The sequence below is a fragment of the Tachypleus tridentatus genome, chromosome 13 (genome assembly GCF_004210375.1).
Source record: "Tachypleus tridentatus isolate NWPU-2018 chromosome 13, ASM421037v1, whole genome shotgun sequence".
NCBI classification, from domain to species: Eukaryota; Metazoa; Arthropoda; class Merostomata; order Xiphosura; family Limulidae; genus Tachypleus; species Tachypleus tridentatus.
Window position 1 is genome coordinate 121068745 of NC_134837.1, and position 27989 is coordinate 121096733.

Genomic DNA, 27989 nt, shown 5'->3' on the forward strand with positions numbered 1-27989 from the left:
ATATTTCATTAAAATTGTATTCTAATTAATAGACAGAGAAAGTTTTGTAGATTATTAGTGTTCATTTGTTAAACGTTTATTTGTGTTAGAATGTTTAGAATGTTTCTCTACATACCTTTAAAACAGTATTGTCTGTAGTGTGTGTAATTTATATTGTATTACAGTAATTATATCATTAAAGTTAAAAATATAATTTTAATTTAATAACTTATTCATTTAGGCTTTAAATTTAAATTGATAATGATAAAATAATTTTTAACAAGGTATTTTTCTGTTTGAAAAACCTGTTGTACAATGTTTGTGATCTATTCTTGTAAAAATGAATACTTTACGGTCTATAAATATGTTTAAAATTTAACAAGTCATGTTTAATATTAACATTAAAATTATTAACTGTAGACAACAACTCTTACAGTAATAATAACTTCAGTGTTTATAAAAAGAAGCGGAAAATTTAGATGTTGACTAGAGCCATATTTAGAAAACTATAAACATTTCTTGGACTCAGTGTGAAAAATATCAGATACAGTTACTAACACAGTTCTAACTCTCAATGATTTAAAGAAACCCCTTTTTGGATATCCTGTTTAATACAGCTATAAAACCACTGATGAAAGATTCACATCTTCAGTCTATAAGGAAACAGTTCTGTGTTATTAACCATTTAACAATGTACAACACTGTGAAGATATTAATTATTTTGTGTTTCTTCGTGTTGACCCAGTCTGATGTCCATCATCAGACAGCTTGTAATACTGTCGGGTCACTGAAAGGAATAGTGGACTCCGTTACAGAATTAGTAGATCTGGCTAGAGAGAGAATTTCTACTTTAGAAGGTAATATATTTTACTTGAAGTAGTTTAGTTAACGTAAACCTTGAACATAAATTAAAGTAACATTTAAATATAACTATTTGTCAAGTTACAATGTTAGTGTTAGTAACACTCTATGTTCTAGTAGTTTTCTGTGAAGTTTTCACATCAGAGTTTTTATCCGTTACTCTTTAGATGTGTTTTCTACAACCACACTTAAACGAACATTTCCACCGCTTGTTAATGACAAACAAAACCGATCCTTTGAACAATATCTTTGTGTGACACAGACGACGGAACAAAAGCCACCTCTACCAGAAGACTGTGCCAGTATTTACAAACAAAAACTAAACCGAACCAGTGGTGTCTACAAGATCCAGCCACGATTTATGAACCAGTCGATTTCTGTATACTGTGATATGGAGACATCAGGAGGAGGGTGGACGGTAGGTGAACTAAACTTCCTTTTGTGGTGTAGCTTCAGTTAATTATCAGTTAGTGGATGTTTTCGTGAAAAATTTAGTTCAAAGTTTACCATTATTTCCATAGAAGAATAAACTGACTTGTTATATAAATTCAGTTATTTAGAGAACTGCAAAATAAGTTTCAGAACGGAACCCACATTAAAAAATTTGTTAAGAACATGTAACGTTTTACTTTTAAATGTTTATCATATTTGTTCACTGATTTCGTTCATTAATATATGTTGTTTTATCATATTTAAATAAACAGCTTAGAAGACGTGTTTTTACTTCGTAATCATTTCGTTCTAGTTTATTTGTATATATATATATATATCAGAATGTGTATGTACGTTAAACCTATCACTTTCTACATGATGATAAACATATAATAGTGTTTAATACCACAGATAAATCTACTCTGTAGTTCATGTTATAGATTATTTTAAGTTTCTTGATAAGTTGAAAGCATATTACTTGTTATTCTAAAATCGTCTTTCAAACATTAATTTAGATAATACGCTTGTATCGAATTAAGCACAAAGCTATACAATGGGCTATTTGTGCTCTGACAAAACGGTTATCAAAACATGGTTTGTAACAGTGAGAGTCCTCAGACATCCCGTTGTGCCAGTGGGGGCCAATCCATACGAATGAGTTTTGTTTTAATTAAAAGACCAATCAATATTTTTACAAACAGTTTCCACATATCTTGTACAGAATGATGTTGAATGATACAGGAATATATATTTTTAAGTTTCATTTTGATAATTATAAAACATAGTTATCTCAGTATTTCTTATTGATTTTCTTATTTCTAGTTGATCCAAAGAAGAGGAGATTTTGGAAAACCAGCTGAAAATTTTACAGATCGTGGGTGGAATACAAAAATGGTTTTGGAAATTTAACCCAGGAGTTTTGGTTAGGTACAACTTTATATATTTATCTGACAGTGATCAATTACTTATTTCTTTTTATGTTATTTAATATTATTTGATGGAACTAATTATTTATTATCTTATAAAACATTTATTTATTATACGCTGCTTCTGTTCCAGGCAATGACGTCATTTTCTCGTTGACCAATCAAGACAATATGGTGCTCCGTGTTGATCTGGAAGACTTTGAAGGAAGTCGAAGATATGCAGAGCATGACGAGTTCTTGGTACGAAGTGAAAGAGAACTCTATAAAATGAGTTACAAAACGTACAAGGGTGACGTGGGTGAGTTTAAACTTTATTTCAGTATATAACTACCTTTATTAGTTGTTTATATAATATTTATTAATTAGTTCAACATTATTTCAGGAAATTCTCTCGCTTCCCACAACAACATGATGTTCAGTACCAAGGATAAAGACAACGATAAATACAGCGGTAGTTGTGCTCAAAGTTACAAAGGTGGATGGTGGTATAATTCATGCCATGCTTCCAACCTGAACGGCTTGTATTACAGAGAAGATAAGGTAGATACAACCGGGGTTACCTGGTATGAGTGGAAAAGTAAACACAGTACACTAAAGTCAAGCGAGATGAAAATAAAACCTGTGAAGTTTATTATTGGTCAATAAATAAAAAATAAAATATAAATATATTATGCGAAATTATATTTTACGTCACATATCGTGACAGACAGACAAGAAACAGATATTCTTAACATGTTTTATTTTTTCTCTGTGTGTAATTAAGTGGATATTTTACCTTAAAAATAAAGTAGTTTTAGTGAATGTTTACGAATGTTACTTTAATATAATGTGTTCTGTACGATAAATAAAACTTTTCCCCTTCAGATGACGCTGTGTTAAAAGGTTTAATAATATCAAGAAGCTCGAAACTAGCGTAGTACGGCCAGGTGGATTAAGGCGTTCAACTGGTAATCTGAGGGTCGCGGGTTTGAATACCCGTCGCACCAAACATGGTCGCCCTTTCAGCCATGGGGGTGTTATATTGTGACGGTCAATCCCACTATTCGTTGGTAAGAGAGTATCCCAAGAGTTGGCGGTGGATGGTGATGACTAACTGCCTTACACTACTAAATATCCCTCGTGTAGCTTTGCGTGAAATTCAAAAACAAATAAACAAAAAGCTCGAAACCAACTAAATACTGACTGTTTCCTAGCTACCGGTTTAATCATTTTTGTCAATAGTTACATGATTTTGATGTTTGTATAAAATATAATCTCGGGCTCTCAATAACAAAAACATTACATTTTTACCTAAATCAATAATATTGCGATACAAAATTTCAAATCTCATATCTTGTGTTGTCATCAGTAACAAGTATTAATGTTAACTTAGAAATAAAAACTACAAAAATAACAATATACAAGTACCTTATGTTTCTATCCAATAGAATGTTCTTCTAACGTATAACATTTATCATACATGTTAAGGACGTGGTCCAGTTGTTAGTGTGACGAATTGTGATTCTGAAAGTGCATGCTTCATGCATTACTCAAAAAACAATAACACTTCCCATTTAAGGCCGTTTTTGTGTTATAAGTGTAAAGGTCAAATACAAATATTGAAATAATTACGTTACAGTAGTTCAAGAATTGCCGGTAGGTTGTGTTGACTACCTACATTCCTTCTAATCTCTCAACGGAATATTGGGTAAAGCTGGCGTGAATCCTTAACATAGCTACATATAAATAAGTTTTTAAATTCAACACGAATGTATTATAAAATTTATTAACACAACGATTCAAAACGTTTAAAACAAGTGTCAGTGATGTTGGTGTGACTACCAACCTGAAGAAATAGAATAATTTTAGAACCAGTCTATTCAGAGCAAAGACGACAACGCATTACAGCAGCCACCAGTAAAATGTCTTAAATTCTGGATTTGCGTTCATGAAACACAGCGGTATAGAAACTTTCTTGTGTCATATAATGAACATATGCACAAAATCAATATAAACAATACTTCCAAGAACAGCTCTAGAGAATATAGGTCAAGGGTACATCCTCCTAACGGGTATAAAAGGACCCCATATTCTTATTAATATAATATAGGTGAAAAGACAAACATAGCGTGTCACTTATTTTCAATATACCTAAAAATAATTGTAACAAATGCAGTAAGAAAGATATTTCGTGAAATATTCTATATCTAATAGCAATAGTATACTAATTTTGTACACACGTAAAAGACAAAAAAAAACGCAGTAACAAAAACGTGGCCTACTTCTTCCATAAATGGTCTGCAAATAAGATATTTAAAATATTCCCGTGTTGTAGAAATAGTTCAAGCATCACTGACTAGGAAGTCATGAAGATATAGTGGATGGATGATCGCTGTCTGTGATCAAATTATTAGACGCAATTCTGGTTCATTCTCCACCTACTTACATGAAAATATAACTATCCTAAGTAACAATATTTAATGCTATGTTATTTTAATTTAATTTCATTATATACAAAACTATTTATAACCATTTCTAATCCCAAATTAAAGTTATAGCGTTGGGTTTTGAAATTAAGCTTAGGCCTAGCGTGTTAGTACTCAGTTACACTGATAAGAGTAAAACTTTCCGTTTTACAGAGTCCTGTTTGTAGTTAAATTATAGGTTTCATTGTCTTTTCTGATTAAACCGGTAAAGCATCTATATACAATTAACCAAAATACAATGCTAGAATAATTGTTACAGCACAAATATTTATTGAAACACGTCTAACCTGGAATAAACTTATATTTTTTTCCGGTGTAATATGACATCATATGCAGCAGTGATGGAAAAGAAGAAAAGTATGACAGTAATTTTGAGTTTAAAATATTCCAAGTTAAACTGAATTATTTACATTTATTTGGCTCTTTCTAGGCCTAAACTACACAGAATTACAATATATATATATCTAGTACTTTATTATTTATTTATTTAAACCTTCATTCCTTTTACATGAACACTGTGATCATTATACGGCCCTATCTCTAACAGCTACACTGCTATGAAAACATACATATCTTCTCACTGTCACATTACACTACAACGAGCACACATTACATACTACGTTTAATCCCTTAACGATTCTCAATACTTAAAACTATTTATACTAACAGTATTCCAACAACACTATGTTCACCGTATCCATACATCTTCAAAATAAGACATTCACACCATAACAACTGTTGTTGTAACAAACGGCTTATACATACATATCTGCCATTTGAAGAACTGCGCTGCTCTGAACATACACACACATCTACCATCTGAAGCATTACAACCACTACTGTGTTTCTTTGTACCAGCTGGTCTCATGACCTCTCTAATGAGTGAAACGCGTCACGTTCTCGGTAATGGTAACAGAGACAACAGTGTGGTTGAGATAATATTACATAAGTTCTTGTAATTTGTGAAAATCCTTAAGGAACTACGTACAGAATGCAGTGTTAAAACCGTGATAGGTCTAACATTAATGTCTGATAACTAGTAACTTAATTATAATAATGATTTACCATTTTGAAGAAGGTGCTTATACCATAATAAATATTCATTCTCCAACTACGTCAAGTAGAGAGAGTTTGTAAACAGAATAAAGTTATCAACTACCCCCTCCCCAGTGACTCAGCGGTAAGTTTTAGTGCTTATATAGACAAAAAGCTGGTTTCGATCCTCGCAGTGGGCAGAGCACAGAAAACCCATTGTGTAGCTTTGTAACTTAACAATATAGACAAGTGAAGAAAGTGCAATTTGAAAATTTAAAAATATTTTAAAGTTCAGTTAAATTAAATTACTTTTATGACCACTAGAAAAATTTACGAATATAAATTCATTTAGAGAACCGCCATTAAAATAAACATAATTACAATAAATATCCGAGTTATATGAAGTACGGTTTCTTAAAAATATTATTGTTTCATAGTTTTATCGTGTCTCTTAAATAATTTTTCTGACTACTTCTGAAATCTAACTTTTAATGAGTATTAACACCTAAGTATCATCGAGTGAAACTTCGATCGCACCTCGATCTCTCACAGACATATATATATAACGGTAGAGTTTCAAAATGGCTAAAAGCTCCAATACAATAAATCATGAAATTAATTCGGTAGGCTACAAAAGATACGTTAAAACTCTACATTTCAATGTACAATAATTTTCATATCATTTTGTGAGATACATCTTTGATGGCGAAACTTTTCATTGCAAATCGCTTTCGATTTCTAGGAATAATTAATCCTAAAGTTTTGGTTGGAATCAAATGATAAAAAACTATATTTTTAAAGAACTAACAGTTATATTAAAACTGTTCGGGACAGTGGTATGACAAATGGACTTAATTTAGATAACACGGTTCAAAATGTGTACATTTATACTTCGGTTATTTTGCAGCTTATATTTGATTCACCACAAAGATTAATTCTTTTATTTGAAGAATACCAGGCAATTTCGAACCGTAGTAAAATTAAAATTAAACTTGAACAGCTCAGTAACTAATGTTAAAAAATACTTCATTTCTAAACAACAATTCACTTGGACTACATAAACAGACAGAGAAAACTTATATGTATGTGTCGCTAAAAACAAATGTTTAAAATTCGACTACTTTAAATAATAACAGACCATATTCACACAAGGATACGTTGTATAACGTTAGGCCTAAATTTGAGTGTTAAGCATAAATCTTTGAATTCTTTATTCAACTAGGCCTATCTCGTACTTTTAAGAAATTCAATTACGTGTTCACATTTCTTGAACAAGCTCGGGTTAGAGTGGATGATTTCTTAGGTTCATGGTATAAATTAACAAACTAAATCCACTAGTTTGTACTTCAAAGTTTTCATTAACTTTAATATTGCGAGACGAAAGTTTCCACTCAAACAAAACTATAAGGCAAAACAGTTGATGTTTCACTTGGTTGGTAATGAGAATGTTGAACATTTCTTGGTGTCTCCCGATGAATTATTGGGAAGTTCAGATATTTACAAAGCTAAAATACAGGGTTTGATTCTCCTCGTGGGACAGAGTGCAGTTAGCTTATGTACCCTTGTACTATTAACAAATGAGGTTAGCTTGATCGATTGTTTAGCTCATGACCTCAATGTATTCTTCTCAAACTTCAAATAACCTATATTCCAATTAAAGCTTGATTGAAAATAAGTATTTTTTTGAAATTGTTCCTCATGTGAAATGTGAAAACGACTTTGTAACGATGAGCCTTAAAACGTCTACATTTTTTAAAACTCGCAATAAGTCTAACTAGAGGCAAAATGATATAACCATAAATTAAGTCTACCTGCTGTTGGGTGTGTTAGTAACAAATACATTAAGCCTACTTATCAAGTATGATAGTAACAAGCACAAAGTTAGTTTAACTGGTGTAAGGAGTGATAAAAACAAGGTCAGAATTAGCCTAACTGGTGTTAGACACGACATAAACGTATTATGTGTGATAGAAACGAGCACGAAGTAAGCCTGACGTATTATGTGTGATAGAAATAAGCACAAGGTCGCAGTAAACCTAATTAGTGTTAGGCATGACAGAAACAGGTATATTAAGCCTCACATATTAGGTATGATAAAGACAAACACAGTAAGCCTACCAGTTAGTTATAATAGAATCAAGTAAGCCTAACTTATCATCTATTAACTGCATTTCCTACAGTTATTACAGTTATTATTTTTTGGGTATCCGGTAGATAAATGTAATATAACGTTCAGATATGGAATATTCTATCATATACTTCAGATCCATAGTTGAGGTTCTTTCATGTATGTAGAACATTTACCATTTTGCATTAATGTTCGGTAACCACTAACGTAACTCAATTTACTTAATAATTAACTAATATGATTACAGTCTGATATATAACATTACAGTAAATATTATACATCCAAACGAATATCTGACGTCATTTTGTTCTGACATCATACATTGTGTTCGTCTTTTTACCCATATTATATTTTCGAGAATATGGGTCTCCTTCTTGGGAAGAATACCCGATAGGAGGATGTACCCTTGACCCATATTCTCTCTAGCAGTTCTTGGGAAGAATGTTTATTTTGATACTTGTACTTGTGTTCATTATATAACACAAACAAGTTTCTATACTGCTGTGCTTTCAAACATAAATTTATATAATACATGTGTTACAAATTGAGCACGAAATAGAGTTTCTAACACTGTAAAACCGCAGACATACCGCTATGTCATTGGGGATCAAATCATAATAATGAGTTTTGCTTTAAGTAAAAAATGTATCAACATCTTTACAGACAGTTTCCACATATTTTGTACAGAATAATGTTGAATAATACAGGAATATATATTTTCAAGTTTCATTTTGATACTTATAAAACTTAGTTATCTCAGTATTTCTTATTGATTTTCTTATTCCTAGTTGATTCAAAGAAGAAGAGATTTTGGTAAACCATTTGAACATTTTTACAGAAAATGGCCATTATTTCCTTCAAAGTTTGCTTTTGTGACCTGGATAATGAAATTTAGAAATTAACCTATTTTCCATGTAAAATCGGGCAAATTTGCATATTTTCATTTACACAAGGTCTGAGTAAAACAACATATGATATATATTTACATGTATTTATACTAAAGTTATACAAAAATAAGCAAAAATGTTTAGAAGTGAGTAGTTTTTTTCGAGATTTGCGACTGTAATGTAAATCACTTTCACGTATCAACCCCCAAATATTGGCTCCCATCATGTTTTCGTTATATGTTCCTTGGTAGCGGCATTTAAAGTCCATTATATCTTGGTGGAAGCGCTCGCCTTGCTCCTCTGATTAGGCTCTCATGTTTTTCTTGAATTTATCAAAATGATCGTCAAGGATATGGACTTTCAGGGACAACCTGCAGCCCATTTTGCCATAGTTCTTCACCAAAGCCTCAACCTCTTCTACATAATTTCCGGCCTTGTGATTGCCCAAGAAACCCCGAACCTCTACGACAAATCTGCTCCGAGCTTTTTTTCCTTTCCTTCTGAGCTTCTTGGGGAATTCTGTGCACTCCAGGATTTTGTTTATTTGTGGTTGAACGAAGACACCAGCTTTGACCTTTGCCTCAGACAACTTATGGAAAAAGTCTCGAAAGTACTTTAAGGCTGAAGACTCCTTATCAAAAGTTGTGACAAAATGTTTCATAACATCAAATTTTATGTGCAATGTTGGGAACAACACCTTCTGGAAATCCACTAGTGGCTCACATTTGAAATTGTGCCTTCCCACAGAGAACTCGGTCCGTTGTGGCCAGTGCTTCCTGTTGTAGTGCGCTGCAATGTCTCTGCTGTCCCAAAGGCAAAGATAACAGGGAAATTTGGTAAACCCTCCTTTGAGACCCATCAGGAATGCCGCCATTTTGAAGTCTCTGATAACCAACCAGCCAAACTCATCCTACTTCAAGGCTTCTAGGAAGGTCTTGACGCTGTTATATTTCTCTTTGAGGAGCTCCAAAAGATATTTAAATTTTAAAAAGTCTGAATTTGTATAATATAAAATCTTATTATTCAAGCAAGCAAAAATTGTCCGCCTTACCTTCTAGAGTTTGTTGCAGTGTTCGCAGGTAAAATGAGGCACCCAGGGTTTGTTTTGATCCCTGACAGGCATGCCGAAATATTTCTTGTAGGCTTCACACATTTCAGTAGATGCTATCACAGAGTACACACATAGTAGAAATCGTCTGGAGAATGCTTGCAGCTTCTTGATGCCATCTTTGATAAAATCAGATAGGTTCTATGTGTTCACTTAGGCAGCTAGAACTAAACTGAAGTGGTGAGTGGTGAGCCCCTGAATATATGTTACTATGGAAAGTTCTAGAAAATTCTAAAAGGTTCTTCAAAATTATCGTAAGTTCTACAACATTCTAAAAAATTCTTGTAAGTGCTACAACATTCTAAAAAGTTCTTAAAATTTCTTATAAGTTCGAGAAATTTTTTATCAGCTACTCAGCACAGAATCTACCTGGAATGATCTGGAAAAAAAATAAATTTGAAAATTTTATTACCCAGATCACAAAAGCAAAGTTTAAAGAAAAAAAAGTCTTTTTTTTTTTATTTTACTTTAAGCATGTTAGATAAATATGTTAGAGATAACTAAGTTTTATAAGTATCAAAATGAACTTTAAAATGTATATTCTTGTATTTTTAAACATTATTCTGTACAAAACATGTGGAAATTGTCTTAAGAAATTCATACTTTTTTAAACTAAAATCAAACTCACTCTAAGATTTGGCTCCAAGTGGCACAGCGGTATGTCTGCGGACTCGCCATGTTACAAATCATGTTTCGATACCCATGACTATCAGAGCACAAATTTCCCCTTTGTGTGGCATTGTGCTTAATTTATGACAACCGTAATATCTAAAATTTTGTTCGAAAGACGATTCAAGAATAAGAAGTAATATACTTTTAATTCCTCAAGAAAATTAAAATAATTTATGGTATAAACTAAAAAGTTGATTCCTATATGTTATTGAACACTGATATATGTTTATTATCATGTAAAAACTGTCAGGTTGAACACAGATTAACATTTTGATGTATATATAAAAACAAACTAAAACGAATAAGTAAAAAAGTCTTATAAGCTGTATATTTAAAAGTGATGATTAGTATATTTTAATAAACAGAATAAGTGAAGAAATATCATGAAACAATTAATAAAAAACGTTATATGTTCTTAACAAAGTTTACTATTTTTAATTTTTAAACCTGGGCTCGTTCTGAAACTTATTTTCCAATTATTCTACATAACTGAGTTCGTGGAACAAAGTAGTTTTTTCTTCCATGAAAATAATGGCTAACTTTGACTTAAATGTTTCACGAAAACATCCACTAACTGAGAATTAACTAAAACTAAACCATGAAACAAAGTTTAGTTCACCTACCGTCCACGCTCCTCCTGATGTCACAGCATAGAGAAATCGACTGGTTCATAAACCGTGACTGAATCTTGCAAACAACACTGTTTCGGTTTAATTGTTGTTTATAGATACTGGAGCAGTCTTGTGGTAGAGGTGGCTTTTGTTCCGTCGTATGTGTTACACAAAAGAGTCTATTGAAAGGATCTGTTTTGTTTTTCATCAGCAAGCGATGGAAAAGTTCGTTCAACTGTGGTTATAGAAAACACATTTGAAGAATAACGGATAAAAAGTTTAATGTGGAAATATAAAAGAAGTTTAACATATAGTGTTACTAACATTGTAACATTGAGGTTTAGCATTCTAACTTCACAAATAACTATATTTAAATGTTCCAATAATCGATGTTCAAGTTTTCCGTAAACTAAAATACTTGAAATAAAATATATCACCTTCTAAGGTAAAAATTCCCTCTCTAGCCAGTTCAAATAATTCTACAACGGAGTCCACTATTCCTTTCAGTGACCCAACAGTATTGCAAGCTGTGTGATGATGGACATCAGACTGGGTCAACACAAAAAAAAACAACTTAATATCTTTACAGTGTTGTACATTGTTAAATTGTTAATAACACAGAAATTTTTATAGAGTTATTATTACCGTAAGAGATATCTGTAGTTAATAATTTTAATGTTAATGTTAAACATGACTTTTTACATTTTAAACATATTTATAGACCCTAAATATCCACTTGTGTTCATCAACCTTTCTGCATCTGTTAAGAAATTATTTCATTAGTCCACAGATGTGGTGATACAGTCTGTATGGAAACCTGTCGGTACGGTATAAATTCAGTGTTTCTTCCGCCAACAATATACACAAGCGACAGTCATTAATATTAACATAAAACTGACAGAATGTATAATAAAGTTCTCCTAGTTACTTTTATTTATTTGAGTTGTTGTGTGTGTTACGGTGGATCTCATTAGTTATACCTTAAATCCATTCATCCGGTTTCTTTGTGGTAAGTACATGTAGTTATTAAACTTGTATTATATTGCAGTCATAGTTACCATAACAATACTTCAGTGTTTCTATTGTGTTTATACCAGTGTATTGTTAGTATAGTGACAAATAATTAAATATTGTTGTGCTACAAATGTACTATTTCAATAATGAGTTAAACATCTTAAGACAAGTTTAAAGCTTGTGTTATTAAAGTATCTGACTCCATATTAAAAATTAATAACTCCAAAACTATTACAGATAGAATACTCACGGATTTATTTAACTTGACTAAATGTTTTCCAGTCTTATTATAGTACTCACATGGGTATACTTTGTTACTAGAAGTTTTTCTAGGTAACACTTTACGCGTTGCTCAGTATCACATTCCTTATTGCATCGATTATTCTGTGGGTGAGATCCAGGATATCACGTACATGGGTTAAATATATGTAATACTTGACAATCTCGCTCAAGAAAAAGACTGACATGGATATGCTAGGGAAAGAGGGGCCATCTCTACTAAACCTTTCTGGACGTCTGTACTTTGGTGTAGTAAAACAAAAGAAGGGGAAAAAATTACGAGTTGTTCGTGAAGTTAACTAAAACAACTGTGAAATTTTGAATTTTTAAAAATGAGTCATAATTTATTAACATCCTGGATCATTTTTACATGTGCTGTCATCTATTGTTTAACTAATTAAAGTATTGAAAATTAAAAGTAGTGAAAGATATTCAACAGAATTTATGAAACATACAGTTTATAGATTAAATAAGAACTATAGTAAAAAGTAACGATAAACTGTACTTTAGCATTTCAAGTTTAATGACTATATATGGATATTGTCATCTTTAATTGGTTTTTCCATCTTTGTTTTATTGTCTCATATTTTTAGTAGTTAATAAATAAACAGTTTAATGTGTTGCCACCATGGTTTCAAAAAGTTAATCTATGTTGAAGAATTAAATTAATGGAGAATATTGAAAAAATAATTTACCATTAATAACTGAAAACTACAGTCAATAATAAAATATAAATATCACTGTAATATATAAAAGTATCTTGTTTACACTTGGATCTTTTTATGTATGATTTATTTCACGTTTTATATAAAGATCGACACCTTTAAGCTAACCCTAAAATAAAAACAATAATAACAACCTACAAATATTAGTTTTTCTCAAGTACGTTTCTTGACATATACAGAAATAATTTAAGTTGAAACAAAATCATAGTTTCTAAGCCTGAACCTGTTTCTGTATGGTATTAAAATTGATTACAAATAAATGTATCCAAGTATTTGTTCTATTTATGTATGATTTAAGGTTGGGGAATATCTGAAAAATATCACAACTTAAGTGCAAGTAGGTTTTAGTTATTTATCAGTTTTATTGTAGGTTTGCACTAAGGTAAAAACTTCTAGCACTAAAACAAGGGTGAACTCAGTAACTAGCATGGAAACTATAACCGGTAAAAAATATACAAACAAGTTACTTCTAAATCAAATTTTCATGTTTTACAGCGAAATCTCATACTTTATATTAGGTTATTTTGCATCATTAACATCAAAATTAGAAGAAAACAGACAACAACTCTTACGGTAGAAATAACTCCGGTGTTTATAAAAGATGTTGACCAGAGCCATATTTAGAAAACGATAAACGTTTCTTGAACTGAGTGTGAAACATTATCAGAGACAGTTACTAACTTGTAGTAATATAAAGAAAACTCTTTTTAGATATCCTGTTTAATACAACAATAAAACCATTGAGAGAAGGTAAACATCTTCAGTCTATAAGAAGATGACAAGTATATTGTATTTCTTCGTGTTGACCCACGCTGATGTCCATCATCTTCCAGCTTGTTATATTATTGGGTCACTGAAAGGAAGAATGGACTTCCTTACATAATTAGTAGATCTAGCTAGGGAGAGGATTTCTACTTTAGAAGGTAATATATTTTATATGAAGTATTACAGTTTGAACATCGAATAAAGTAACATTTAAATGTAACTACATGCTACGTTAGAATGTTACACCTAAATAATATAATGTTATTATTGGTAACACTGTATGATCAACTACTTTTCGGTTTTCACGTTAAAGTTTCCATCTGTTATTATTTAGATTGTTTTGTGCGCGTTGTTTTCTTATAACAAAGCCATATCAGACTATCTGCTGAGTCCACCGAGGGGAATCGGACACCGGATTTTCAATATACAAATCCGTAGACTTACCGCTGCACTAGCGAGGGGCCCATCACTTGTTAATGAAAAAACAAACCTATCCTTTCAACAATCTTTTTCTGTGACACAGAAAACGGAACAAAAGCCACGTCTACCAAGCATCTATAAACTACAACTAAACCGAACCAGTGTTATTTACAAGATTGAGGATACACGGTAGATGAACTAATGGTTCTTTTTGTGAAACATATAATTAAAAGTTTTCTATTATTTTCAGCGAAAGAAAAATACTTTCTATTATAAATTCAGTTACTTAGAAGAACTGAAAATACATTTCAAAACGAATTTCATATTTAAGTTTGTAAAAAATACGTAACGTTTTTATTTTAATATTTATCATATTTATTCACTTATTCCGTTCATTAATATATGTTATTTTGCCATATTTAAATATACAACCCATAAGACGTGTTTACACTTGGTAATCATTTCGTTCTAGGTTGTTTTTTTTATATCAGAATGTGTATCTGTGTTAAACCTGACACGTTCTACATGATAATAAACATATAACAGGCTTTAATAACACATAGAAATCTACTCTGGAGTTATCTTCATGTTATGCTAATATTATTATTGAATAATCTTTGAAACATAAACTGAAATTATATAAATAAGTTTTTTTTTAGATTTCAAAGCTTTTGTTTTGAGACAGGTTTCATAAAGACAGAATAACGTTGAATAATACAGGAATATATATTTTTAAAATGTTATTTTGATACTTATAAAACTTAGTTATCTCAGTATTTATTATTGGTTTTCTTATTTCTAGTTGATCCAAAGAAGAGAAGATTTTGAAAAAGCAGTTGCAAATTTTTATAGATCGTGGGTAGAATCCAAAAATGGTTTAGGAAATGTAACCAAAGAGTTTTGGTTAGAGAAAACTTTATATATTTATCTAACAGTAATGAACTACTTATTTCTTTTTATGTTATTTAATATTATTTAATAACATTAATTATTTACTGTGCTATAAACTATTTATTTATTATTTACTGCGTCTGTTCCAGACAATGACGTCACCTTCTCCTTGACCAATCAAGACAATATGGCGCTTTGTTTTGATCTGGTAGTCTTTTTGAAGGGTTTCGAAAATATTCAAGGGTGAGGCGGGTGAGTTTAAACTTTATTCTAGTATATAACATCCTACATTAGTTGTTTATATATTATTTATTAATTATTTCGACATTATTTAAGGAAATTCTCTCACTCACCACAATAACATCATGTTCAGTACCAAGGATAAAGACAACGATAGAAACAGCCGAGGCCCGGGATGGCCAGGTGGTTAAGGCACTCCACTCGTTATCTGAGGGACCAGGGTTCTAATCCACGTCACACCAATTATGCTCGCCCTATCAGCCGTGAGGGCGTAATAATGTGCCTATCAGTCCAACTGTTGGCTCGTAAAAGAGTAGTTCAAGAGTTGACTGCTAAATTAGGGACGGCTATCACAGATGGTCCTTGTGTAGCTCTTTGCGAAATTCAAACAAACCAAACAAAAACGTGATGGTTGTGCTCAAAACCACAAAGGCGAATGTTGGTATAATTCATGTCATCGTTGTAACTTAAACGTCTTTTATTACACAGAAGATAAGATAGATACAACCGTTGTTACCTGGTATGAGTTGAAAAGTAAACACAGAACACTCTAAATACAAACGAGATGAAAATTAGATCTGTGGAGTTTATTATTGGTCAATAAGTAATAAATAAAATATAAATATATTATGCGAAATTGTATTTTACGTCATACGTCATGATTGACAGACAAGATAGACAGATGTTCTTGATATGTTTTATTTTTTCTCTGTGTGTAATTATATTTAAGTGGATATTTTACCATAAAGAAATAAAGTAATTACAACTGTCCATGAATCTATAGTACCGGCATGGCCAGGTGGATTAAAGCGTAATCCAAGTGTGGCGAGTTCGAAATACCATCGCACCAAACATGTTCGCCCCTTTAACCGTGGGGGCGTTATAATGTTATAGTCCATCCCAGTATTCGTTGGTAAAAGAGTAGCCCAATAGTTGGTGGTGGGTAGCCATGAGTAGCTGCCTTTCCTCTAGTCTTGTACTACTAAATTAGGGACGGCTAGCGCAGAAAGCCCTTGTTCTGCTTTGCGCAAAAATTAAAGAAACAAAACAAACAAAAAACACTTTAATCTAATGTCTTCTGAAGAATCTAAAATACTTATATTATAATTAAATTGTTTATCTATAAAGTTTTATTCTCCGCAAATACTTTAAGAAAAATATGTTTAATAACCGTAGAATTTACACATAGCATATTGTCTTATATTTTTGTTGTTTGTACAATCAATAAAACTGTTCCCCTTCAGATGGCGCTGTGATAAATGGTTTAATAATATCACGAAGCGCAAAACCAACTTGATACTGACTGTTTTCTACCACGCCAGATTAATTATTTCTCTGAATATTTACATCATTTTCGTGTTTCTATAAAATATAATGTAGGACCTTAAATAATGAGAAAGCTTTTTTTATATTCTTTCACACATCAAATCTTTACCTTAATCAATAATATTGCAATACAGTTTCAAATCTCATATTTTGTGTTCTTATCAGTAAACAATTGTTAACGTTAACTCAAAAAATTAAAACTACAAAGAAGAAATAATATACAGGTACCTTATATTTCTATTTCATGTCGTTTTTGAATTATAATTGTATAGGTCAAATACCAATGCTATAATATTAGTTTAAGGTAGTTCACGAATTGCCGGTAGGTGGTGGTGATTACCTGCATACCTTCTCACCTATGAACAGAATAGTGAGTAAACCTGGCGTGAATCATTAAGATAACAACATATAAGTTCGTTTTTAAATCCAGTGTCAGTAATGTTGGTGTTACTAACAACGTGATGAAATAGAATATTCAGAGCAATGATTACGCCGCATTACAGCAGCCACCAGTAAAATGTCTTTCGTTCTGGATTTGTGTTGATGAAAGAAAAGCTGTATAGAAACTTATTTGTGTCATATAATGAACATTTGTACAAGTATCAATATAAACATTTATTCCAAGAAGGGTTCCAGAGGATGTGGGTCAAGGGTTAATCCTCCTAACGGGTATAGAAGGACTCCATATCCTCGATAATATAATAAAGGTAAAAAGATAAACATAGCGTGTGATGTCAGAAGAAAAATACGTCAGGTATCATTTCGATGTACAAAATATGTGGTAATGTTATATATCTAGACTGTAACCATATTGGCTAGTTCTTAGAGTAAACCGAGTTACGTTAATAGTTACTGAACATTAATGTAAAATAGTAACTATTCTATATATGTGAAAGAACCTTAACCAATAGTACTGAAGAAAACCGTGGAATATTCTACATCTGAATATTAAATTACACTTATCTTCAATATACGTGAAAAATAAAAACTGTAACAAATGCAGCAAGAAAGTTATTTCGTGAAATATTCTATATCTAATAGCTATAGTATAGTAATTTAAAAAATAAAAAATGCAGTAATAGAATCGTAGTCCACTTCTTTCATAAATGGTATGGAAATAAAATATTTTAAATATTCCCTGGGTCGTAGATATAATTCAAGCTTCACTCACTAGGGTACGTGGTCCTGGAAATCTTGAAAATATTGTGCATGAATGATCGCTGTCTGTGATCAAATTCTTTGACGCAATTCATTCTTGATCTTCTTACATGTAAATATAAATATCCTAAGTAACAATATTTAATGTTATGTTATTGTATCTAATATTATTATATCCAAAATTATTTATATCCATTTGTAATCCCAAATTAAAGTTCTGACGTAAAAGTTAGTAATTAAGTTTAGGCCAAGGGTGTTGGTACTCACTAAACTCTATTAACGGTAAAACCTTCAGTTTTACAGAATCCATTTTGTCGTTAAATTATAGGTTTCAGTGATTAATATGATTAAAATGGTAAAGGATCTATACATAGTTAAATGTAATACAGTGTTAGAATCATTATTACACAGTAAATAATTATTAAAACAGGGACTAGCCCAAAAACATCTATATATATATATCAGGTTGTATTCTAACACTATCATAACAAGTACAGCTGAACGATGGTCGGATCTTCTTTTCCCACATAAAGATTAACATTCCTGTGGCTTCATCTAGATTTAAACTCCACAGAATTACAAAACATCTGCACAGTACTTTATCATTTTTACACCTGAACCAGCTTCCTTGTTTAATACGATGTATATACTTTTCTATTTCGATACTTTATATGATTTTAATTCCATTTTAAATTCGACCTGTCTTAGTAACCCACTGTTATTCGAGTCTATAACAGATGTTTCCATCACATGTTCTACTTATATCGTTCATTAACTTTTGATATTTCTATAGTTTTTATATTTCTTCATCTTGAATTTTACCTTTCTACATATTTAGTCAATGTAAGTTTCACCACAGATAAAAGGAATTTTGTAACTCTCACATTTATCACTTTCTTCTATCCTATCTTTAGCACTTTTCATAAAAATATTTAATTTACAACGCGGAGAGAATTTTACACTACATTCTATATACTTGTTTCATTATGTCTTATATATTATTGTAGATATATTTGAACATATGACAAACAAACTCACATGTTATCTGTTTTAAATTTTCCTTCTAACTTTGTTCATGCGAGATTTACAAAATTCATTATATCTGTGGTTGAGCTTACATTGAAAATATATATATAAATATAGATAAATACAAAGTAAACTAGCTTTAGTAGAACACACGATAGACATCTGTCATGTTATCGACGAAAGTAATGTTAAATTGATAAACCAGGTAGAGTAGAAAGTTAAATTCAATATCAGTAGAAATAAAAGTTGAAAAAATATAATATTAAACATGGAAGCTTGTCTAGGTCTAGTAATAAGAAAGTACCGGACGTATATTTTGTATTTCTGGGTAATTTAGGCCACAGTATTGTAAAAAAATTCACTTAGATTGGAATATTCTCAGTTACCGCTGTGTGTGGTGTCATATTACAGCGGAACATATGTAGAGTTTGTTCAGGGTTAGTCATGTTTCAATAAATATTTATTCTAACATTGTATTCCCTATAACCGTAGATATTTTACCGTTTCAATCATATGAATGATTGATGAAACCTGGAGAAAGCAATCGGTGAACGGAAAGTTTTACCTTTATTAGTGTCAATTGAGTACTAGCACGGTAGGCCTAGGCCTAATTACTAACCCTAATATCAGAAATGTATATAGCTAGTGTTGGAAAAAAATAATGTGAGATAATAGTAATATAGCATCAAACATTGTTACCCATTGTAGTTATAATCTCAGGTGATAAGGTAAAAGATAAGTCAGAACTGCGTCAAATAATTTGATCGCAGATGATAATATTCAAAACACTATACTTTCAGGCCTTTCAGAACAGCAACCACTAGTGAGTAGCACATTAACTGTTACTTCAACTCAGGGTATTATTTATATATCTTTTATTAGAACATTCATGGAAGAATGGAATAAATTTTTCTTACTGTCGTTTTTTTATTTTTTAGTAATTAGATATAGAATATTTTAAGAAATATCTTACTAATTGCATTTTCTACAGTAATAATTTTTTTGGGTATGTGGAACACAAATGTAATATAATATTAAGATCCTACGATTTTATTCAGTACCAATGGGTAAGATTCTTTCATGTGTGTTGAATATTTACTATTTTACATGAATGTTTGGTAACCACTGACGTAATACATTTTAACTTATGAATTAACCAACAGGCCCGGCATGGCCAGGTGGTTAAGGCACTCGACTTTTATCTGAGGGTTACGAGATCGAATCCCCGTGACACCCAGCATTCTCACCATTTCATCCGTTAGGACGTTAAAAAGTTACGATCAATCCCACTGTTCTTTGGTAAATGAGTAGCCCAAGAATTGGCGGTGGGTGATGATGACTAGCTGCCTTCCCTCCAGTATTGCACTACTAAATTAGAGACGGCTAGCTCATATAGCGTGTTTGTAGCTTTATGCGAAATTCATAAACCAAGATGAAGAATTTAAACAGTGTGGTTACAGAGAAGATATCTAACATTAACATAAATATTATACATCCAAACAAGCACCAGATGTATTTTTGTTTTGATATCACAAGCTATGTTTGTCTTTTTTTTCTATAGTATACTGTCGAGGATATATGGGGTGCCTCAATACTAGTTAGGAGGATGTACCTTTAACCTACATACTCTAGAGCTCTTGTTGGAAAAGAATATTTATATTGATACTTGTACAAATGTTCATTATATGACACAATAAATTTTCCAGAACTTGAAACAATTCATTGCTGATTATTAAAATGTTGTTGAAATATTGCTCTGAATAGATGGGTTTTAAAGTTATTATATTCTTTGAAATTGGTTGATTAACGTTTAATATAACCCTATAACAACCAAAAATTACTTTATTGTATCGTTTATAATCGTGATGACTTATAATAAAATGATAATATTATAACATTTTAATGGTCTTACAAAATATGATACAAAAGTGTTTTGTCTCTAAAGTGTTTCAGGTCCAGAAAATTATTGTGTCTACAGAACTTCTACCTGAATTAAATATGTTGTACATTTTGTATAAATTTCGTGTTATAAACACGACATCTTCAGTGTCTATAAGTTCACTTGTTATATTATACAATGTATAATATGTACCTATAAATTAATTTATTCTTGGAGAAGGTTCATGTCTATCATTGATCATTATATAATATATATATTAAAAATTGGTATTTTGGAGAGTAAATGTTTCTGTTCGAAAAATTCTTGAATAGTATATCAGGAAGGTTTCATAATTTCATTGTTTCACTGATATAATATAACTAAACCAATAAAATATAAATATGTATATATAAACTAAACTTTATGTACATAACCTTTAAAAGCACTCATTTTCTGTGAAATTAAAAGAAATTATCTCGTACATAGTACCATGGAAACTGAATACGGATTTTAATAAACAGTGGTGGTGATGTCATTAGTTTAATCTTTTTCATATTTTCTTTAATTCTGTATTAGTATTCAATATTGGTGTTTTGGTACATTGAAACATCATTTGTAAAATAATCCATGACTGTAAACATAGTAACATCAGCATTACTGACACTAATTTTAAATGTTTTGAACCGTTGTGTTGATAAAGTTTATAATACATTCATGTGAAAATAAAAACTTATTAAAGTGTAACTTTCATAACGATTCACATTTTTGTTTGACGAACTTCCAAACAAACTATAATCTGATTTAATGTGTCAAAGATGATTTTAAAATAAGAAGTAATATACTCTCAACATATCAGGAAACTTAAATAACAGAACAACAGTTTGTCACGCTAACAAGTGGGCCACGCTTATCTTGAATATCTATGATATATGTTATACGTTAAAAGACTATCATGTAGGATAGAAGGATAAGATTCTTGTATTTTGATGTATAAAGTTCGTATAAATTGGTGTATCTAAGTTACAACATAAAGTATGACTGAAATAATACAGGAACTGTCGGATTTTTTAAGCTTTTTAAAAAAATTCACAGCTTAGAAAAACTTCTTTTATTTTTGGATATACTGGATTATATTTTATAGGAACACCAAAATCATATAAACATTTACACAAACAATTAATCTGTAAGCCAGAAAACAGTGAGTATTAAGTTGGTATCGTGCTTAGTGATTTTATTAAGAATTTAACACAGCACCATCTGAAGGGGAAAAACTTTATTGATTGTACAAACTAAACAGGAACAGAAAACAGTATGTAATGAATAAATTCAGTCACGACCATTCACCAAAACAACTTTATTTGTTTATAGTAAAATATTCATTTAAATATAATTACACACAGAGAAAAAATAAACCATGTTATCTTGTCTGTCTATCATCATGTATGACGTAAAATATAATTGTGTAAAATATATTTATATTTTATTTAGTATTTATTGACCAATAATAAACTCCACAGGTCTTATTTTCATCTCGCTAGTCTTTAGAGTATTCTGTTTACTTTTCCACGCATATCAGGTAACAACGGTTGTATCTACCTTATCTTCTGTGTAATACAAGCCATTCAGGTTGGAATTGTGACAATTATTGTACCACCATCCGCCTTTGTAACTTTGAGCACAACTACTTTGGTACTGAACATCATGTAGTTGTAGAAAGAGAGAGAATTTCCTAAAATAATGTTCAAATAATTAATAAATAATATATAAACAACTAATGTAGGATGTTATATACTGGAATAAAATTTAAACTCACCCGCGTCACCCTTGTACGTTTTGTAACTCATTTTATACAGTTCTCTTTCACTTCGTACCAAGAACTCGTCATACTCTGCATATCTTCGACTTCCTTCAAAGTCTTCCATGTTGTCCTGATTTGTCAACGAGAAAATAACGTTATTTCCTGGAAAAGAAGCAGTATATAATAAATAAATAGTTTATAACACAGTAAATAATTGACTACATCAAATAATAGTAAATAACACAAAAAGAAATAAGTAGTTGATCACTGTTAGATAAATATACAAAGTTTTACATAACCAAAACTACTGGGTTAAATTTCTATTCTATTCTGGGTTGTATTCTATCCACGGTCTCTAAAAATTTTCAGCTGGTTTTCCAAGATCTCCCCTTCTTTGGATCAACTGGAAATAAGAAAATAAATAATAAATACTGAGATAACTGAGTTTTATAAGTATAAAAATGAAACTTGAAAATATATATTCCTGTATTATTCCACATTATTCTATACAAAATGTATGAAACCTGTATGAAAATGAAACGTTTTAAATCTAAAACACAATTTATTTATACCATTTGAATTTATGTTTCATAGACGCCTTTAGGATAATATTATCATAACATGAAGATAAACTCCAGAGTAGATTCCTCTGTGTTATTAAACAGTATTATATGTTTATCATCATGTAGAAAGTGTCAGGTTGAACACAGATACAAATTCTGAAATATATAAAAACAACCTGGAACGAAACGATTACCAAGTGAAAAAACATCTTATAAGTTGTATATTTAAAGATGGTAATTAACATTTATCAATAAACAGAGCTAGTAAAGAAATGTGATGAAAAAATTAAAACAAAAACATTTTTTTCTTTTGAAACGTGTATTTGTTTTTAAAACTTATTTTCCAATTCTTCTACATAACTGAATTTATAGAATAAAGTAGCCTTTCTTTAATGAAAATAGAGGTAAACTTTTAATTATATGTTTCACTAAAACAATCACTAATTCAAAATTAACTAAAACATACCACAAAAGAAAGTTTAGTTCACCTACCATCCACCATCCTCCTGATGTCTCCATATCACAGTATACAGAAATAGACTGGTTCAAAAACCGTGGCTGAATCCTGTAGACACCGGTGGTTCGGTTTAATTGTTGTTTATAGATACTGGCACAGTCTTCTGATAGAGGTGGCTTTTGTTCCGTCATATGCGTCACACAAAGAGTTTGTTGAAAGGATCGGTTTTGTTTGTCATTAACAATCGGTGGAAATGTTTGTTCAAGTGTTGTTGTAGAAAACACATCTAAAGAGTAACGGATAAAAACTTTAATGTGAGAACAGAAAAGTAGTTGAACATACAGTGTTATCAACAATAACATTGTAGCATTTAGGTGTAACTTTCTACCTTTACAAATAGTTGTTTGTAAATGTTCCTTTGATCGATGTTCCACTTTTCCATAAACTAAAATACTTCAAGTAAAACATATTACCTTCTAAAGTAGAAATCCTCTCTCTAGCCAGATGTACTAATTCTGTAACGGAGTCCACTATTCCTTTCAGTGACCCAACAGTATTACAAGCTGTGTCATGATGGACATCAGCCTGGGTCAACACGAAGAAAGACAAAATACTTAATATCTTAACAGTGGTTTACATTGTTAAATAGTAAATAACACAGAACTGTTTTCTTATAGACTTAAATCATTGAGAGTTAGAACGGTGTTAGTAACTGTATGTGATGTTTTCACACTTAGTCCAAGAAATGTTTATAGTTTTCTAAATATGGCTCTAGTCAACATCTGAATTTTCCGCTTCTTTTTATAAACACTGGAGTTATTATTACCGTAAGAGTTGTTGTCTGTACTTAATAATTTTAATGTTAAACATGACTTCATACATTTCAAACATATTTATAGACCCTAAAGTATTCATTTTTACGAGAATAGATCGAAAACTTACATCAACAGACATTTAATATCCCCTTATTTTAATTAAAATCACAAACATTGTGCAACAGGTTTTTCAAACAGAAAATATCTTGTTAAATAAATTATCTTATTTTTATCAAGTTAAATTTAAGACCAAATGAAAGAAGTATTAAATTAAAATTATATTTTTAACTTTAACGATATAATTACTGTAATACAATATAAATTACATACATTACAGTCATTACTGTTTTAAAGGTTTGTTTACATACTTAGTCCAGAATAACCTTTCTCGTGTAATTTCGATGGGCTTATGGTGCTGGATATAGGGTTTAGTTTCCAGAGTACAGATGAAAATGTGTAACTTGAGTTTAACGTACAAACATGGTTTTTGTATATCTACATGAAGTAGTTACTATATAATCTAATTAAGTAATTAACCTTTAATTAATAAATGGTTAGTGTATCATTTGCATGTACATAATAATTACATATAACGTCACACTTCCGTTTCCATAGTGCCAAGCTAACTGGTGTTGTCAGTGTGACTAGAGCGAGACTGTTATGACTGTCAGTGACCTATATCACTTTATTATGCCTTTTGAACTTGTAAGAAACCTTTTTGGATGTCATAGTGACTGTTGTGAAATTAATACGAGCGTCGGTGTAAGTATTGTTAGCTTTTGTGGGTTTCAGTATGAGTGATGTGAGACATTATGGGTGTCAATGTGATTTCTGGGAGATCAACACAGGTGTAAGTGTGACTGAACCGAGGCTATTTACTATTGGTATTAATTGGGCAGAAACTGTATTATTATTTCAGGTTCAAATACTATATATGGACATTGTTATATTTAATTGGTTTCTCCATCTTTGTTTTATTGTCTTAAATTTTTAGTAGTTAATTAATAAACAGTATAATGTGTTGCCACCATGGTTTCAAAAAGTTAATCTTTGTTGAAGAATTACATTAATGGAGAATATTAAAAACTAATTTACCATAAATAATAGAAAAAAAAACACAGTCCATAATAACTCATAAATATCACTGTAATATTAAACAGTATCTTGTTTACACTTGGATCTTTTTATGTATGATTTATTTCACTTTTTAGTTAAAGATCGACACCTTTAAGCTAACCATAAAATAAAAAACAATAATAATAACCTAAAGATGACAGTTTTTCTAAAGTAAGTTTCTAGGCATATCTAAAAAAATTTTCAGTTAAAACAAAAACATAGTCTTTAAGCCTGAATGTGTTTCTTAACGATATTACAATAATTATTTGTCAAGTTATAATATTAAACTTAAATATTACAATATTATCTCTGTTAACACTATATGTTCAACTACTTTTCTGTTTTCATATTATGTTAAATTTTTTCTCCGTTACTCTTTAGATGTGTTTTCCACAACTAAACCGAACCAGTGGTGTCTACAAGATTCAGCCACGATTTTTGAACCAGTCGATCTGTGTATACTGTGATATGGAGACATCAGGAGGAGGATGGACGGTAGGTGAACTAAACATTGTTTTGTGTACAGCTTTACTTAATTCTCAGTTAATTGTTGTTTTCGTGAAACATTTAATTAAAAGTTAGTCATTATTTTCATAGAAGAAGAAACTACTTTGTTAGATAAACTCAGTTATGTAGAAGAATTGGAAATTGGAAATTTCAGAACAAACCCACACTTAAAAAGAAAAAAAAAATTTAACTTTGTTAAGACCACTTAACAATATCTACCATTCACTGAGTCTGTTCATTAATATATGTGAATTGTCATCTTCAAACATACAACCTATAAGACCTGTTTTCACTTGGGAATCAATCGTTTTAGTTTGCTTATATATATATATATATATCAGAATGTGCACCTGTGTTCATTTTGACACTTTCTATCTTATAATAAACGTATAACACTATTTTATAACACATAGGAATCTGCTCTGATGTTTATCTTGTCATTATGATAATATTATCCCAAAAGCATCTTTGAAACATAAATTCAGATGGTATGAATACATTTTGTTTCAGATTTAAAGCGTTTCATTTTCACACAGACATAAAGACAATAATTTTGAATAATACAGGAATATATATTTTAAAGGTTCATTTTGATACTTACAAAACTTATTTATCTCAGTATTTGGTATTGATTTTCTTATTTGTAGTTGATTCACATTAGAGGAGATTTTGGAAAATTTTTACAGTTCGTGGGTAGAATACAAAAATTGTTTTGGAAATTTAACCCATTAGTTTTGGTTAGGTAAAACATTTTATACATATATCTAACAGTAATGAACTGGTTATTTCTTTTCATGTTACTTACTATTATTTGATATAACTAATTATTTACTGTGTTTTTTACTATTTATTTATTATACAATGCTTTTGTTTCAGGAAATGACGCCATCTTCTAGTTGACCAATCAGGACAATATGGTGCTCCGTGTTGATCTGGAAGACTTCGAAGGAAGTCGACGATATGCAGAGTTTGACGGGTTTTTGGTACGAAGTGAAATAGAACTCTATAAAATGAGTTACAAAACGTACAAGGGTGACGCGGGTGAGTTTAAATTTTATTCCAGTATATAACATCTTTCATTAGTTGTTTATATATTATTTATTAATTATTTCTATATTATTTTAGGAAATTCTCTCGCTCATCATAACAACATGATGTTCAGTACCAAGGAGAAAGACAACGTTAAATACAATGGTAGTTGTGCTCAAAGCTTCAAAGGCAGATGGTGGTACAATAATTGTCACAATTTAATGTAGATACTACCGTTGTTACCTGGTGTGAGTAGAAAAGTAAACACTTTACATTAAAGACAAGCGAGAGGAAAATAAGACATGTGGAGTTTATTATTGGTAAATAAATAAAAAGTAAAATCTAAATATACTATGCGAAATTATATTTTACGTCATCTGTCATGATAGACAGAGAATATAGACAGATTTTATTGACATGTTTTTCTGTTCTCTATGTGTAATAATATTTTAGTGGATATCTTACCGTAAACAAGCAAAGTAATTTTAATCTAATGTGTTCTGAATAATCTAAAATATTTGTGTTATAATTAAAATGTTTATTTATAAAGTTTTTCTCCGCAGATACTTTAAAAAAAGTGTGTTTAATATCTATAGAATTTATACATGACATATTGTCTTCTGTTTCTGTTTGGTTTGTAGAATCATTAACACTTTTCCCTTCAGATGGAGCTGTGTTGAAAAGTTCAATAATATCCCGAGTTCGACTCAATACTGACCGTTTTCTCGCTTTCAGATTAATTATTTGTTTGAATAGTTACATGAATTTCGTGTTTCTAGAAAATATAATCTAGGACCTTCAGTAAAAAGATAGTCTTTTTTCATATTATTCTGATAATTACATTTCAAATCTTGTATTTTGTGTTGTTATTAGTAAA

General features: G+C 30.6%; 1 protein-coding gene, 1 long non-coding RNA gene and 2 pseudogenes across 7 annotated transcripts; 2 read left to right on the forward strand and 2 right to left on the reverse strand.

The window, feature by feature from the left end:
• The first annotated feature begins 336 nt into the window (after positions 1–336).
• LOC143238263 (techylectin-5B-like) lies at positions 337–2863 on the forward strand (annotated as a pseudogene). Its single transcript, XR_013020477.1, has 5 exons — positions 337–836; positions 1008–1258; positions 2095–2199; positions 2332–2496; positions 2581–2863. The product of XR_013020477.1 is annotated as a techylectin-5B-like (transcript).
• On the reverse strand, positions 1620–12700 carry LOC143238265 (uncharacterized). Of its 2 annotated transcripts, none has more exons than XR_013020480.1 (4): positions 12419–12700; positions 11542–11653; positions 11117–11339; positions 1620–2758 (listed from the first exon to the last, which is right to left on the reverse strand). It is a non-coding gene; the product is annotated as an uncharacterized LOC143238265 (long non-coding RNA). The 2 variants fall into 2 exon arrangements; XR_013020479.1 differs by having other exon boundaries at positions 12369–12700.
• On the forward strand, positions 5578–27899 carry LOC143238264 (techylectin-5B-like). 4 transcript variants are annotated; one of them, XM_076478351.1, is made up of 4 exons: positions 25087–25222; positions 25958–26071; positions 26960–27124; positions 27209–27899. In XM_076478351.1, exons 3-4 carry the CDS (start codon positions 26998–27000, stop codon positions 27337–27339), a joined length of 258 nt encoding a protein of 85 aa, XP_076334466.1. In that variant the 5' UTR covers positions 25087–25222; positions 25958–26071; positions 26960–26997; the 3' UTR covers positions 27340–27899. The 4 variants fall into 3 exon arrangements, 3 of the variants coding, with proteins under 3 accessions (XP_076334465.1, XP_076334466.1, XP_076334467.1); XM_076478350.1 differs by lacking the exon at positions 25087–25222 and adding an exon at positions 5578–5843; XM_076478352.1 differs by having other exon boundaries at positions 26960–27899.
• Positions 22450–23836, reverse strand: LOC143236267 (techylectin-5B pseudogene; annotated as a pseudogene).
• Positions 27900–27989: the final 90 nt, after the last annotated feature.